The 16,650-nt window shown below is 40.5% G+C and overlaps 1 protein-coding gene across 1 annotated transcript in view; it reads left to right on the top strand.

Moving 5' to 3' along the window:
* The first annotated feature begins 1,020 nt into the window (after window positions 1–1,020).
* The window catches only part of dstyk (dual serine/threonine and tyrosine protein kinase), a 28,970-nt gene continuing 13,340 nt past the window's right edge, over window positions 1,021–16,650 (top strand). Inside the window, exons 1-4 of the mRNA XM_026167920.2 lie at window positions 1,021–2,715; window positions 6,829–7,238; window positions 15,194–15,688; window positions 15,845–16,040. Coding sequence (XP_026023705.2) covers window positions 2,517–2,715; window positions 6,829–7,238; window positions 15,194–15,688; window positions 15,845–16,040 — 1,300 coding nt within the window. The 5' untranslated portion in view covers window positions 1,021–2,516. The remainder of the gene's footprint in view (window positions 2,716–6,828; window positions 7,239–15,193; window positions 15,689–15,844; window positions 16,041–16,650) is intronic.

Raw genomic sequence — 16,650 nt, 5'->3', positions numbered from 1 at the left:
CAGTGCACAAGAGGTGAAGAAGAAAAGTGGAGTCGGGGTGTAGTGTGTGGAGATGAGTGTCAGGGGTGATTTGTGGCAGAAGGATAGCAGCAAGCGTGAAAGAAAGCATTTACACGATGGTTGTGAGACCTGCCGTGATGTATGATTTGGAGATGGCAGAACTGAGAAAAACACAGGAGGCTGACCTGGAGATGTTAAAGTTTTCACTGGGAGTGATGAGAATGGACAAAAATAGAAATGAGTAGATTAGATCGACAGCTCAAGCTGAGCAATTTGGAGACGTGCATGTGCAGAGGAGGGACTGTGGATGCATTGGACAAAGGGTACACACATTTAAATCTTTATTAAAAACACATTTATTCTCTTTGGCATTTGACTCGAGTGCAACATACTTCTGGACAATTTTATTTTATTTTATTTTATGTGTTGTGGATTTTATGTGTTGTGGATTTTACTGTAGTTTTTCTTGGGGCTATATACTTTTAATGTATAGCACTTTGGTCAACGCTGTTGTTTTAAATCTTCTATATAAATACATTTGACCTTTGACCTTTGACAGGTCGCTAAATATTAAGCTGCCAGGTATGAAGACAGGAGGAAGACCATAGAGGTGATTCATGGATGTAGTGAAGGAGGACATACAGAGGGTTGCTATGACAGAGGAGGATGATAGGGGATAAAGTGAGATGGAGGCAGATGCTCTGCAGTGGCAACCTTTTAACTGAAACAAGAAGTTTCAAAAGAGAACATAAATGAATCTGTAAAGGGATTGTACATGTGATGTCCAAATATTATTAGTGTTATCTGACGCTATATCTGAAATATTATACATTCATTAAATCAGATCATATAAATTTTGGCAGAGAAAATATTCCTGATTTGATCTGACCTTAACTAACCCTTTCAAAGATATTGTTTATGTAATTCAACCTTTCTGCCAGAAGAGGGAGCTCACTAGCAGCTTGTAGTCCTGACACATCTCTGCACTCAGTTTCTCACTCTAATGGGCTTGGAATGGGGCTAATAACAGCCCCATATTACTTGTAATTTCTTAGTGTCTTTGTCTAGCAGAAGTTTGTCATGTGGAGTGATATAAAAATGATTTGAATGTAAAGAAATCTATGTGTCATGAGAGGTAACCGCATGCTGGATAGACTGCGAGAAAAGCAAGGAAACTTGTGGTTGACCTAGAATTAACAAATTATTAAACTAAATAATTAAACCAAATGTACATGCCGGTGATAGTATAACCAAACACAAAAGCAAGTTACATTCATTTCCTAGGATATCCATACATGTGTGCTCATGAATTAGTTGGAGAACTAATCAGTAAATCTATATATCTGCCGGGATTATTATTTATCATATATTAGACTGTGTGCAAAAAGCCATAAACCAGATATTTTCCACTCTTCTTTTTTCGTTCATAATTACTTTTTTCCCAGGCTTCTATATCTTCGCCTCCCGGTGGAAACGGCGTTCTCTCTAATGCCTACACTTCCCAGAATGCCGCCTGGGCCCCGCCTTTTCCCTCCGCACACCGCTCTCGTCGAGTTTCTGTTTTGCTGTGATTTCACTCCTGCTTCTCTCAGCTATGTGATTTGGACACTCCTCGCCCTGCACCAGCACCACTCTTCCTCTTCATCGCCACCACCAGCGACAGCACCCGGCTCGGTTTGGCCGCTGTCAGTCGTCGGTGTTCGGGGGTAGAGGATGTCCGCTGGCTCCACCGGGCCACTGTTGGTTAGGAACGGTCTATAGCGCAGCCTCCTCTGGAAAAAACGGAGGTTTTTTTTGGTGTTGTTGTTTTAAAGTCGTGCTTGGGCTGTTTTTGTCGTTGACAGGCAAACGCTAAAGCCGGGCCCTCTCTTTTAAACACGGGGCTGCACTGCTGTGAAAGTGTGCCTCGTTAGGTTAAATGGATATGTGTGCCGTGCCAGGCTAAGGTGGGGACGGATCGGAGATGCCCTCTGGCTAGCAACGCTAACTTTCAGTGGACCGTAGCTAGGTCGCAGAAGCACTGATTTCTTAGCGTTTTGGCCGACATAACATAGCCTTACACGCGTGCTTTGGTTTTAAGACACTCAAAAGTTTGTAGTTAGTAACGAAAAAAACTGCGACTATCAAAAGGAAGTAAAAATGATTAAATAGCGGTAACTCGAAGCGGTTTTCTTCCCCTCAAAGCTTGACGTGAAACTAGCCTAGCCGTGCTTGTCAACGGGACAACAACAAATGCCTTCTCATTCACGGGCACAACAGACTGTGGGGACCGTTCAGCACTGACACACTCCTACTTCATGTATGTTTAAGGACTACCTGTTAACTTGACTCATTTTCTTTCTTTTTAATTAACAAATGCTAGCAGGTGGTTTTGGGCGAGCATGGGAACTAACTAGTTAGCGCGCAAGGAAAGGTGTGTGCATTAACACATTTCGGGTTCACTCAAGGTGTTTGGCACCTGCTTAACCACTTAAATCGCATCGAGGACAAGGCAGCAGCAGCCCAGTCTGTTTAACATGGAGGGAAATGCGCAACAGCAGAAACCGAGTCCTCTAACTCGGGAACTGACGAGAGTATTTACCAGCTACAACAAGCACTCCGTACAGCTGAAGAAAAACCTAAAGGAGACTAATGCTTTCTTCCGGGAAATACGGCAAAACTACAGCAATGCTTGTGCATCGACCATGAGCTCGGCTTCAGCTTCTCTGGAGGCAGGTAGGTTTGAACACCACCTGGAAATGCATCAGTACTGCACCCATATGTTTGCATGTTTAAAGCACCCACAGCCGGGGTTACACTTAAGCATGCCGGACGGAAGTAAAAAGAAAAGGCTAACTGCTGCTGCTACTGCCAAGTGATTATTGCACCAGCGGGCAGGTTGGGAGCAAAATCCATTCATTTGGGTCAAAGAAAACTAAAGAGATTAACCCCCCCCCCCCCCCCCCCCTCTGGAAAACATGTGCAGAATAAGTGCACCAAATATGCTGAGAATTATGCACTGGCTGCTTGAGTCATTTCTGATTAGATTGAAGTTACGGGTCACAGATTTCTTGAGATGTGTGTGTGTGTGTGTGTATGTATATATATATATATATATATATATATATATATATATATATATATATATATATATATATATATATATATATATATATATATATATATATATATAGTTTAAAAGAAGCTATTATTATTATATAGATTATTTGACGAACGTTGAGTTTTAATCAAAACTTTCTAATCTGTATTCACTGAATATGTGTATGTATATCATCTTTCCGTTTCTTTCCATATATATATATATATATATATATTACTCGCCATTACATTTGTGTGTCCGAAACTATGAGCACTGTCAGCAGCATCATTTCATCACATAATTATCATCAGATAATTCAGATATCTGTTTCTGTGAAAGAAACGGACTAGACTTGATAATCATCTTCAGGAATTGCATACAGAGAGGGTCAGAGTCTGTACTCCTCCTCCTCTCCGTGTTGAATGTTCAAAGATAACTGAAGGTTAGCCATAATCAGCAGGAAAAAAAACGAGATTCATCTTGGAAATGTCCTGGGTATATATACCTGCTCTCTCTCTCTGTGTGTGTGTTGGGGGGCGGGGGTCCTGTACTGGTATGTACATTTCTGTGTAGACTTGCTTGCGTTATTGCTTCATGTTAGGTCAATGAGGGCAGGTTAGAAGTGCAGTAAAGCCACTGTAGTGTTAGAAAGTAATGCAGTGGTATGTGACTATAAAGGGGTGGCTGTTGCTGCTATGCGCTGTCTTCGTTATGTAAGTGTTTTAGACTGTGACTCAGCATCATTGGGGATTATATCAGAGCCCTGCAATGATCAAAATGAATCGATTCTTCTGTTTGCGCTTCATACCTTAGGGGACAAAAAAATAATCCCAAAAAATAATATTTGATCAAGAGTGGTTCATTGTCTCTGCTGTGGAATATAATGTCCTGTATTCTTGGAGTTGTGTTAAAATACCAAGAATAATATAGATGTAATAATCTGAGTGTCCTATCTTTGATAACAGTGCTGACTAGGGGTGGGAGAAGACTTTAGTACAATAGTATATTGTATTGCTTCTTTATGTGATATGTTATTGATAAGGTTGCACATGAGCCAATATGAAGGTCATGAATGAAGTGTAAAGATAACCTGTTATTCTTATTAATGTTTCATAAAAATAATTTTAAAAAATCCCATATTTATCTTATATGTACTGTGGTGCATTACCTCACTTCATTCTTTGAACTGTATTAGTGCTTCCTCTTTTTTCAAGCCAGCTTTCTCTTGATTGGCTGAGTCTTGCAAACAGAAGGTTTGAAAAGCAATAATGGTGGGAAGACTGTTCACAACAACAGCTGGGTATCTCTGATGACTGTATTAGTGATATCCAAGTACTTGTAGGATATCGTATCCTACAAGTACTTGGATATCAAATACTTTAAAGGTATCCAGGACACCTTTAAAGTATTTGTGCCCAATTTTCTTTCTACTAATTTTACAGATACAAACCACCTTTTAATTCTGATTAGTTTGTCAGGACAGTGGAAAATCTTTAACCATAATGCCATATCTATACTGGAAATAGCCTAGGAAAGCATGCAGTAAAAATTAGCTGTACTGTGATTAAAACCGGTTAGGAACAGTTTCATTAATAGAATAGCCCTTCATTGTCATTTCGCTTGTACAGCGAAATTATGAGTGCTCCACACTACCCCGGCACACGCATGTGCAGTAATAAATAACAAACAGGATAAATGGATGCAAACTGGAGGAATATATACAAAACAGTAGAAAGGTACACATTAGAGGAAGTAGTGCAAAGGACTTGGTGTGAGGATCGAGTCCATGTGTGAGTGGCCTTAAATAGCATTCCCACCAATTTGAAGTTCAATTTCAGCATCGGTTAAATATTATTTTGGATGATAGTTAAAGCCCTCTTAGTCATTGTATTCAATCACAATGAACAGTTGAAGGGTTCCTCAGAACTTCTAGTAGACATGGGCATTGTGAGGAGAGTGGCAGATATCATAAATGGCAGCCTCCATGTTTCAAACTCCACATCATAATGCTAGCAGCACTAGCTCTTACAGACTCAGCTGAATCTTCACTTATTTTCATTGGATTATTTCAAAGTTATTTATGGGGTCAAAAAGAAACAAGACAGGAAAAATCCAACACTGCCAAAGTGACATTAATACTGTTTACAGGCTTTTAACCGCACAGCTATTGTAGAATGAGCTGAATGAGATTTCCTTTATCTAACCAGAGACTGTTTAACGTGTGGACGTAGCTTCTGTGTTGGGAAAAATTAAGCTAATGGGGCTGTTATGCTCGCAACATCGCCTGTGTCGCACACCCATTTTGATGTCACGTCATGTGTCGTGCAAATAGAATAGAATAGAATTCAACTTTATTGTCATTGCACATGCACAGGTACAGGGCAACGAAATGCAGTTTGCATCCATCCAGAAGTGAACAAAAAAACAATCTTTGTGGTGCTTTGTTGGTCATGCGCCTCTTGATTTTTGTAACCTGGTGTGTGTTGTTTTTTAGCACCATTTTCATGATATTCCAGCACAGAAGCTCACAGATATACAGATATACAGAGGGAGATATTGGAACCGTTTGAAAACTTGAGTTTGTGGAAAAAACTTTGCAAAAAACCTTCAACAAAGTCTTTCTGTTTTCCCGTTTTCTCCTCCTATAGCAGTGTTTATGTGATGATATTGTCTGAGTGGCGACACCTATCCTTCAGGAGAATCCTGCAGTGGCTCCCTGCACTGTAATGGCGGGTAAAAATACAAGCGACTATGAGACAAGGTTGTGACCACTGCGGCAGGTATACTGGGGGCTTGATGAGAAAGTGCCTTAAACCTGCGTTCTGTCTAAGGGCCACCAGATTGCGATAGCTGCTGTTGGGGGAAAAAAGGACGTCTGGTTCTATAGAAGTCTAAGGGAAAATGGCTTACTGTGTTTCCCCCTGTAAACACATATTAATGACAAGTGGTTAGTCAATTAAAAATCATTTAAATTTTTATTTTATCCAAGTTGGAAATTAAAACGCAAATCTTAAAGCTTCAAAACGGGGTTTCTGAAGCCAGTGGATGACATCATGCTAGTTACATCCATGTTTTTCTACTTTCTATGCATCTAAGATGACTGTAACATCTAACAAATGGTAGGTAAAGTTGAGATGTCTAACTGATTGGATTTTTTAAAGGGATGCCGATAGCAATATTTAGTGTAAGATAAGATTTTCTTACAGTTACACGAAACAAACACAAAAAGTCAGGTATTACTTGTTTATTGTTATTTGCTTTTTTTTAATGCTAGGGAATTGAGGAACAGCTTCTCTTTTAACAACATTCAGCTCTTCATTCTGCCTTTGAAAGCAAAACCAGTGCAAAATCCGTGCACAACACAATCTCATGGTGTTTTTTAGATGTAAAAAAAACCCCCACCATAAATGTTTGCTCAAACACACACAGCCAGTTTAATTTACAAGAGTCACCACTTTGACTCCTTGGTTTGATGCGTATCAAACAAGGGTAAAGTGAATGCAGGTTAATAGGACTACAGCAAAGTGATTTACCCATTACAATGACTGATATCTATCCGTCATGTCACATTAATTTTTCGCTGGCTAAACATTCAAAAACGCTGTGAGGAGGAGGTGAAAAACAGATAGCATGCTGATGCTGACACCTGTAGTGCCGACCAAGAGTTTCTAAACAGCTTACTGAGTCTAACTGTTTGTTCTACTATACTGATGTGGTTTTAGATAACATATCCTCTTCATGTTGTCCAGGTCAGCTCAGCTGCATCTCGTTCCCTGCTCACGAAGAAGAGTTCCTACGCAACAATGTGGGTGCTTCCCCCTACATCCTTGTGCTGGGCCAGAACTGCACTGCTCGCTACCAGCTGGTCAACAGCCTTCTAGGGGAGAAGCTGCTGCCACTGGGCGGTGAGGCTGGAGAGCCTTGTGAAGGAGTCCAGGGCACTGTCTGCAAGAGGAGGAAACTTTGTTTCACCCATGGGAGACAGACACGGCTCAGCTTGGCACTGCCTGGCCAGTATGAGCTGGTGCACCAGTTGGCGGCTAATTGTGGTCGCTGGGATACTGTTCCCAGGGAGGACTTGGAGATCCATGAGGAATATGAAGACCCAGCCCACAGGCTAGCAGAGCTGGAAATCACTCTCCACCACTCGCTGCTTCAGGTAGGCTTGAAACATGTGCAGATGTCGAGAATTAACTCTGTTTAACAGTAGAGAGGGTTTGCTTTGCTTTGCTAGCAATAAGTAAGACTCATTCCTAGGTGGTGTTGGACTCTGACAGGGTTCTCCTTTGTCAACATTTTTTTTAAAATAAATATTGTAAAGAGAATTTCAAGGCACAACCAATGTGCACATTTCCTCGAGCAGTGACCTCCAGCCCGTGGTGGGGAGTGTGCAACTAGGTGTGAAGTGTCTTTGAAGAGAATGAGCTGTTTAAATCCGAGGCCATGTCCCTCAGACAGAAAAGTGTGGCGTTCCCTCTCCGGGCCAGGAAAGAGTTTGAACGAAGGTGTGAGAGTTGAGCATAAAAAGCTGTTGATTTATAGGTTTATCCACGTTCTTGCCCTCAGTGATCACTACGATTGTAGATAAAGACTGAATTAATAAGATTGGAGATAGCAGCACGGATAATGAGTTTTGTTCTGAAGGGTGTTTGGGTGAGCCATTCATGAAAGGCTTAGAGTAGAGCTGATACTAGTGTTAATTGAATGGAGCCATTGTTGGTGGTTTACGGATCTGATTAGGATGCCTGCTAAGTGAGCTCAGGAGCATAAGTGATAGACGGCTAGATCAATTTTTTTTTACCCTCATAATTTAAATATGTAGTGTGACATGAACCCCTTTATGTGAGATTGGTGCCATATATGTTTCCCATTGATGTACGGTACACTATTGCACACAAAACTTTCTTTTCTTTTTTTTTTTTTTTTTTTAAGTAATTTGAAGTGAAAACTATTGATCAATACAGTCGTGTTTACTAGTCCTTTTACAGAAAAGTAAACTAGGATAGTAAGAATATCCTGAAACGTTTTGTCAATGAAGTTTTTCTTGAGGAGCATTTTAATTTTGTGGTCAACCCGCAAAGGCTGATGTTTCAGACATTTAACTGGCCAATTCTGTTCCGTCTGTTATCAGCAGAGTGGATTTAAGCTGTTCTGCCGTTATCAGTTAGACTTTAACACAATAAACTGGCATTAGGTAATGCAATGCACTTTTTATACCCGTGTGGTTACTTGTTTAATGGAATCAATATAACAATAAACATAATCATCGTCATAATTTACAACCTTTCATAAACAAACATGCGTTTCTTTCAAGAACCATTTGACTCCAAAGCTTCGAGCGGTTGTGTAGTTATTGTTGTAAAGTTCATTAGGGTGAAGGCAGGTGATTTTGTCTGATTCTTGATTGAAAAGGTTTTGGTGAATCTGGTGTGAGCAGATTTATGGAAAATGATCATAGAGTCTATTGTTACACGTTATAGACTTCTAGTAGAACATGATATACAGGGTGGGCCACTTATATGGATACACCGTAATAAAATAGGAATGGTTGGTGATATTAAAGTCCTGTTTGTGGCACATTAGTATATGTGAGGGGGCAAACTCCTCAAGATGGGTGGTGACCATGGTGGCCATTTAGAAGTCGTCCATCTTGGATACAACTTTTGTTTTTTCAATAGGAAGAGGGCCATGTGACACATCAAACTTATTGGTAATGTCACAAGAAAAAACAATTGTGTGCTTGGTTTCAATGTAACTTTATTCTTTCATTAGTTATTTACAAGTTTCTGACCACTTATAAAATGTGTTCAATGTGCTGCCCATTGTGTTGGATTGTCAGTGCAACACTCTTCTCCCACTCTTCACACACTGATAGCAACACCGCAGGAGAAATGCCAGCACAGGCATCCAGTATCCGTAGTTTCTGGTGCTGCACATCTCGTATTTTCACACCATAGACAATTGCCTTCAGATGACCCCAAAGATAAAAGTCTAAGGGGGTCAGATCGGGAGACCTTGGGGGCCATTCAACTGACCCACGACGACCAATCCACTTTCCAGGAAACTGTTCATCTAGGAATGCTCGGACCTGGCACCCATAATGTGGTGGTGCGCCATCTTCTGGAAAATCTCAGGGAACGTGCCAGCTTCAGTGCACAAAGAGGGAAACACATCATCATGTAGCAATTTCAAATATCCAGTGGCCTTGAGGTTTCCATTGATGGAGAATGGACCCACTATTGTACCCCATATACCAAACCAAACCATCACTTTTGTTGTTCCAACAGTCTTGGAGGGATCCATCCAACATGGGTTAGTGTCAGACCAATAGCGGTGGTTTTGTTTGTTAACTTCACCGTTCACATAAAAGTTTGCCTAATCACTGAACAAAATCTTCTGCATGAACTGAGGGTCCTGTTCCAATTTTTGTTTTGCCCATTCTGCAAATTCTGTGCGCCGATCTGTGTCATCCTCATTGAGATGCTGCAGTAGCTGGAGTTTGTAAGGGTGCCATTTGTGAGTAGCTAATATCTGCCAAAGGGATGTTTGACTAATGCCGCTCTCCAGTGACATGCGGCGAGTGCTACGCTGTGGGCTCTTGCTGAATGAAGCTAGGGCAGCCACTGATGTTTCTTCATTAGTGACAGTTTTCTTGCGTCTACGTTTTGGCAAATCCAACACTGAACCAGTTTCACGAAACTTAGCAAGTAGTTTGCTAACTGTAGCATGGGAGATGGGTGGTCTCGTAAGGTGTCTTGCATTGAAATCTGCTGCAATGACCCGGTTACTGCGTTCACCAGATATCAACGCAATTTTGATCCGCTCCTCACGTGTTAACCTCTTCGACATGTCAATGGCTGTGAACAAAGAGAAACTTGTAAATAACTCATGAAAGAATAAAGTTACGTTGAAACCAAGCACACAATTGTTTTTCTTGTGACATTACCAATAAGTTTGATGTGTCACATGGCCCTCTTCCTATTGAAAAAACAAAAGTTGTATCCAAGATGGACGACTTCTAAATGGCCACCATAGTTACCACCCATCTTGAGGAGTTTGCCCCTCACATATACTAATGTGCCACAAACAGGACTTTAATATCACCAACCGTTCCCATTTTATTACGGTGTATCCATATAAATGGCCCACCCTGTAGTGTGAAAATGAAATTACACTAGCTTGACTTCGATCGAGTTTGCAGGCAGAACTCTCTTGAGCTCCTGCCACAGCATTTCAGTCAGGTTGGGTTCATTGCAACACCTTGAGTCTTTTCTTTTTCAGCCATTCTGGGGTAGTTTAGCTGCTGTGTTTGGAGTCATTACCCTGTTGACCAACCCTGTTGATCCATATTTTTGATCAAGCTTTAGCTATTGGATAGATGGCCTCCAGTTTGGCTTTAGAGTACGTATACAGAGGAGTTCATGGTTGACTCAACACTTGCAGGGTGTCAGGGTCCTGTGATTGCAAAACAAGCCCAAATCATCACCCCTCCACCACCGTGCTGACACTTGTTATAAGGTGTTCATGCAAATATGCTGTGTTTGGGTTTTTTCCTAACATGGTTCTGTGTATCATGTCCAAATATCTCAGTCTTGTGATTTGTTTGGATGCAACTTTTGCAAACATAAGTCATTAAAGAAAAAAGCCTTTCTCATGGTTACCCTTCCAAACAAGCCACACTTGTTCAGTCTTTTTCTAATTGCACTATCATGAACTTTAACATTTAACATGGTCACTGAGGCCTGTAGCGTCTGAGATTGTAGCTCTTGGATTTCTTGCAATATCTCTGAGCATTGCGCAGTTTGACCTTGGGGTAAATTTACTGGAAAGACCGCTCCTGGGATTATTGGGAGCTGTCTTTAACATTTTACACTTGTGAATTATCTTTCTTAACATTTGGAAATGGCCTTAAACCCCTTAGATTGATGGGCAGGAAGAGTTGCTTCTCTAAGATCATCGCTAATGTCTTTCCTCCCTGGCATTAACACAAACCCAAATGCTCCAGACTTATTAACTGCCAGAACTTCAGCTTTTATAGAGGTGCTAACATTTGTTGTTGATCAGTTAGTCAAGTGTATTTCATTATCAGCACCTGGCTGATGCTGACCCGGGAAAATAGGAATTTAGCGTTTTGGTTTAGTTTTTGTTTAAAGTAATATATATATATATATATATATATATATATATATATATATATATATATATATATATATATATATATATATATATATATATATATATAAGTTTTTGTTCATATCAGGTTTTGATTTAAATGAACTTAGAGCCTGGTAAAGATAACGTTTTTGCTTTAATTTTTCATCATGTGGAAAAATGATGAAACAGTGCTTTGATTACGGTTTATTTCAGTCGTGAAATGCATTTAAAAAAATTCAGTGTGTACTTATATTTTGTGAGCTGATATTTATTGTTCTCCTTTTTTCTTTTTTCTTTTTCCCTTCATGGATCGATTTATTCTTTTCATCATTGTCTCCTGTTTGAATTAGCTTTTGCTCACGTGGCTTAGCTCATAAACAGATTACTGAGCAGAGCTGATTATTTCTTGTGCTGTTCGTTTTTTCACTTGATTTGTGCTGTTGTTTAGGCATGCAGTGTTTCACCAGTGTTCCACGCTCTGCGGTCGTGTGACCAGAAAATCACAGAATCTTGAGAAAATTAAATGATTTGGTTTGGTCTGTGAATTGTAGTCATTTCTTATAATGCTTGACACATGGAAAGGCCTCCCAAAGGATCCCAGATCTCCAGAAACTAGGCCTGGCTTTTCCAGCCCACCCGCCCAACCCCCTTACGTAATGCTACTGGTCTGGTGTGATTCACATGACTAGGTCATGTAAAAAAACAGATCTCAAACCCTTTGGTGTGGTACAATTGCCATGGTTACAGTTGAGATCTGGGACACTGGGTGTTCATATCACTAGGAAAAATATTTTGTTGTGTTTTGTTTTGTTTTCAATGGCATAGATCAGCATTTGATGTGGGCTGTGCTAATAAAAGAAGATCCATTAAAAACTTTTCTTTAAAAAATCCAATAGTGTTTGGGTTTATACACACACATCAGAATATGCGTGTGGGAGAAAAACACAACAGACAGAGAAAAATCCCAATCGTGTTAATTTGTAAGTACCAAATTAAAATTAATTTAGCGGCAGTTTAGTATTTTACAGATTAATGTTTGAAGGAAAAACCTCGATACTGAAAACAAAGGCGGTTGTTACAAATCTCCGTTTACTTTCATGTGTGACTGGAGGGCATGAGATGTGCCTTATTGTGACCTTAGAAGCTGAAATAGCTGACATATTTTTCAGTAACGATTCAGATTCAGTAAAAAAATTAAAGACAAAAGGATCAGTGTGATCTCGTATTGTATGCATTTGATTAACTACACTTGAAGAAAATGAAATCCACTTTCTTCAAACCAGACAACTAAAGCAGCCCAGTGCTTTATGTCTCTGCTGAACGAAGAGCAGAGAATAAGAAATAAATGGAGGCACAGAATCTCTCTGCTGGCTGTGGTATTCACACACTCCTGCCATAGAGGAGGCCAGCAGATGAGAGCTCAGTTGCTAATTGGCCCTCACTTCATCCCGGGGTATTTACGCATGCCTCCTGCTTCAACTTAACTGCAGTCTAACCATGTTGACATATGAAGGTGCTAATCTACCACCATGTTTCTAAAAATTCTTTTGAGGTATATAATCCAATATGTTTACTGCCACACTTCTGCAGACTCTTATGAACAAGTGCGATTTTGCCAGTCACCCTTAAAATATGCATTTAGGAGAAGTTTATAATTACTTTATATGATTGTTTCTCTTTGCTGTGTTTCTTTGTAGAAGCCCAGTCTAACGTGGGCTTTGAAGTCTTATTAAACCTGAACAGTAACATCTAAATACCCTACAGGCTTCCTCTTGAAGGGTTGTTATTGAAAACAGGCTCCATTAAGGCAATTCAAACATTGTATTGATTTTGATTGGTTGCAACCAAATGTTTGCAGGCTATCTTTGTTCCAAAGAGACTGCTCAGACGGCCTCGCTGCTTGTTTCTTGGAGACAGGACTGACTGTCTCCTTTGTGTAGCTGTTGGTCATTTCTGCCTTTTTTCCCCCCTCTGGCTTTTTTTTTTCTTCTTCCTCCACCCCGTCACAGTCTCTCCTTCTATTTTTGTAAATGTCGTAAATTATTAAGGGTTAAGAAAATCTTTTTGCATTAATTTTTTTTCTGCCCTGTCACAGCCATTCCCAAGACCACTACAAATATTTATGTGCCATGATGTGTTCAGAATTAGAAACGGTCTGTGACGTGTCGTTTCTTTCCCAGAGGGAAAGCTCTTTGAACATCTTGTGGCATGAATTGTAGATTGTATTTAACAGGAGTTTGTCGTGCTGGTATTTGAGGTCATAAGGTTAATGGCCGAGTTAGAGCCTGACTAATAGCAGTCCATTGGTTAATGATCGGGAATTAACCAATTACAGATTGGTATCGGTGTATTTGCCTTTTGATTTGCACCAATATGGAAGCTTGTACTTGCTGCCAAACCTAATGCAGAAAAACAGGCTTGGACAGTTTGCAGTGTGGCTTCAGCTTTTGTTCAGTTCTCTATTAGCAGGGCACATATCACAGCCGAGCAGTAGGCAAGGGTTCAAATATTTGGTGAGAGTAGCTCTTTAGTTTGTTTTGTACACTGGGTTTTAGCAACCAATCGTGTTTAAGCAGGCATTTTGTTACATGTTGAGAAAAAGATGAATTCCAGTTGCCAAAATGCAATCTCGAAGTCATCATCATCTGATAGTGTTTTATTAGCTCTTTAATGTTCATCTGCATTTGTAAACTAGCCAGTGCACAGCACCGCATCTTGGTTTATACTTGCGGAAAGGAGCATGCGCAAAAAGTGATGCCACGTCAGCTGAAGTGCTGGTGTGCCGCTACACTTTGGTGTTATCTTGACGTGCACATGACACCGCAGGTTGAAGACATAAATGTAAGGCACGCCTGCCACGGCTGCAATAGCTTGGGAAAAAAACTTTTGAAAAAAGAAGACATTTAAAAGACTGTTTCAGCTTTTTTTTTTTTTTTTTTTTTTTTTTTAAATCTATGCCCTACACCAGCACCCATGAGACACCTATAGTGGGGTAAATAATCATTTGATTCCCTGCTTACAAAGGGTTGCATTGATGTCAGAGAACCCTGATTTTAGTTTCATCTGACCACATCACTTTCTCTCAAGCCTTCTCTGAATCATTTAGATGTTCACTGGAAAGCGGAGACTGCGCCTGTACATCTGCCTTCTTGAGCAGTAAGACCCTGTGGGTCCATTACAGCATGATGTGTTACCATTACTGTTCTTGGTGACTGTGGTCCCATCTGCCTTCAGATCATTTACAAGCTGCTCGTGTGTGGTTTTGGGCTGATCCACCACTTTTCCCATGACCATGCTCACCCTATGAGGCAAGGGTTTGACGTTGTTTGACCTATGATTTGGCCCATGATGGTGGAGATGTTTAAATAGAAGAAACTGATCCTATGGACAGGTGCGTCTTATATACATAATGAGTTGAGATCATGAGTATATATAATTGATTGACTGTAATCTGTGGGCCACATAGCGAGACAGCCAATCAGTGGGATCCAGAAGTCTGGCTGTAAGGGGATTTACTTTACTTATTTACTCATAGTCACTTTGTTTATCGGCCTTTTGTTTGGTGCCAAGCAGAGGTTGAACGAAGGTCTTATCTGAAGTTTTTTTTTTTTTTTTTTTTCCCCTGATACTGTTGAGTTTTTGTTTCACACATGGGAAATTGTACATATTTTATTACATGTACAATAAATAAGGTAACGCTGTTTTCTGTCCTTATTAGTTTTAATTAAATGACGCCAGTTTCGTCAGATATTTGTGAAATAAACCCGGCGTCATCCTTTTAGTAGTTTTTGTATTGCTAGATTTCACTAAAATGTAAATTTTTATTTAATTTGATTGAATTGTCTGTTTTCTAAAAAGATGAACACGTTGCCTGTAATGATGTCTACATAAACATTTGGTTTTAATAAGCGTCATATTGTTTTGTTTTTGTTTTGTTTTTGTTTTGTTTTCCCTCGTCAGGAAGCAAAGGTCATGGTGGTGCCTTGCCCAAGTGTCCAGCCCATAGAAGCAGCTCTGGAAGACTGCACTCACAATGTGATCCCAGTCATACTCTATGCCATCAACCAGGACTCCCTCAGCTCAGAACAGGTGGCACAGCTCTGGAAGGTCAAAGAGATGCTCTCCTTTCCCATCTGTTTTGTCCGTTTGCCTGACAGCGTTCCAGCAGCATCCCCAGAACGTGGCCGCCACACAGAGAAGGAGAAGAGCCCCCTTCACAAGCAGCTACTGTCACTTGGCTTTCTCAATAGCCCGACAGGAAACAGTTCCTGTGGCACCCCAACGCAGATGCCCACACCGGGCTCCAAGCCCCAGAGCATGTTGGGTGAATCTTTCGAAAGACCGCATCGGTTACTGGTGCCGTTTGCTCGCCAGGTGCTTCAAAATCAGCAGGTGGAAGCTGCCAGCCTGCTCAATGGACTTCACTGTCGGTGTCTAGATCTTTTTATCAACCAGGTCAGACAATGATGTTTCCTACTACTGTTCGTCTTTATTCATATGTTTGTATGTATTGCTCTACTGCTTCACAGTAGACACAGTCACTTGATGATTTTCTTGGTCACAGTGGGGGTCCAAACAGACCTTTGTCCTTTGTGCCTCACTTTCCTGCAGGCCTTTGACATGCAGAGGGACCTGCAGATAACACCACGCAGGCTGGAGTACACCCGCGAGAAAGAGGGTGAACTCTTCAACTCCCTTATGGCCATTGCTAACCGCAAACAGGAAGAGATGAAGGAGATGATAGTGGAGACACTCACCAGCATGAAAGAGCAGTTACTGGAGGATGCTGCCAACCTGGAGTTTACAGGTGAGCAGATAAGCACCGGTGCTAATAGACAGGCGTAGGATCTTTCATACTATAAGGGAAATGCCATCTCGACCTGTTTGTAAATGGTGAAATGCACAAAAGATTGCGACACAGATTACATCAAAGTATCTTAGTAATCTGATCGGCTTGTTTGTGTCTAAACTGTTTTTCAGATGTGATCACATAAACTTCTGGCAGATGTTGCTTAGCCTTGAAAAAGTATAAGGAAAACCACAACTAATGTTTTTATTGTTCATAGTGATGATGATGATGATGATGATAATAATGTTTTGCACCTCACCTCATCTGTAGTCTTTCTGTGTACGTCTGCACACACAATGTACAAGGTTGCTGTTTGAATGAGCATCGCAGAGGATGTGTTTTAACCTTAGCAGTACTGCGGTTTCCATGTCTGGTGTTTGTGGCTAGCATAGATGACTTGTTGATTTCTGTGGTTTTTGGTAATTTGACTCTGTGGCTGTTAGATGTCACCAAGCAAGATAAGGTTTTCTGTTTCTGAGGAAAAACTTAAAATATTTAATTGTGACTAATTAACATTAATATATCATTAATAGAGCCCCAGTATTTCTATTTGTGATTTGTATAAATG

Source organism: Astatotilapia calliptera, chromosome 5 (assembly GCF_964374335.1).
Source record: "Astatotilapia calliptera chromosome 5, fAstCal68.1, whole genome shotgun sequence".
Lineage (NCBI taxonomy): Eukaryota > Metazoa > Chordata > Actinopteri > Cichliformes > Cichlidae > Astatotilapia > Astatotilapia calliptera.
This window is presented reverse-complemented; position numbering and strand designations above follow the sequence as displayed.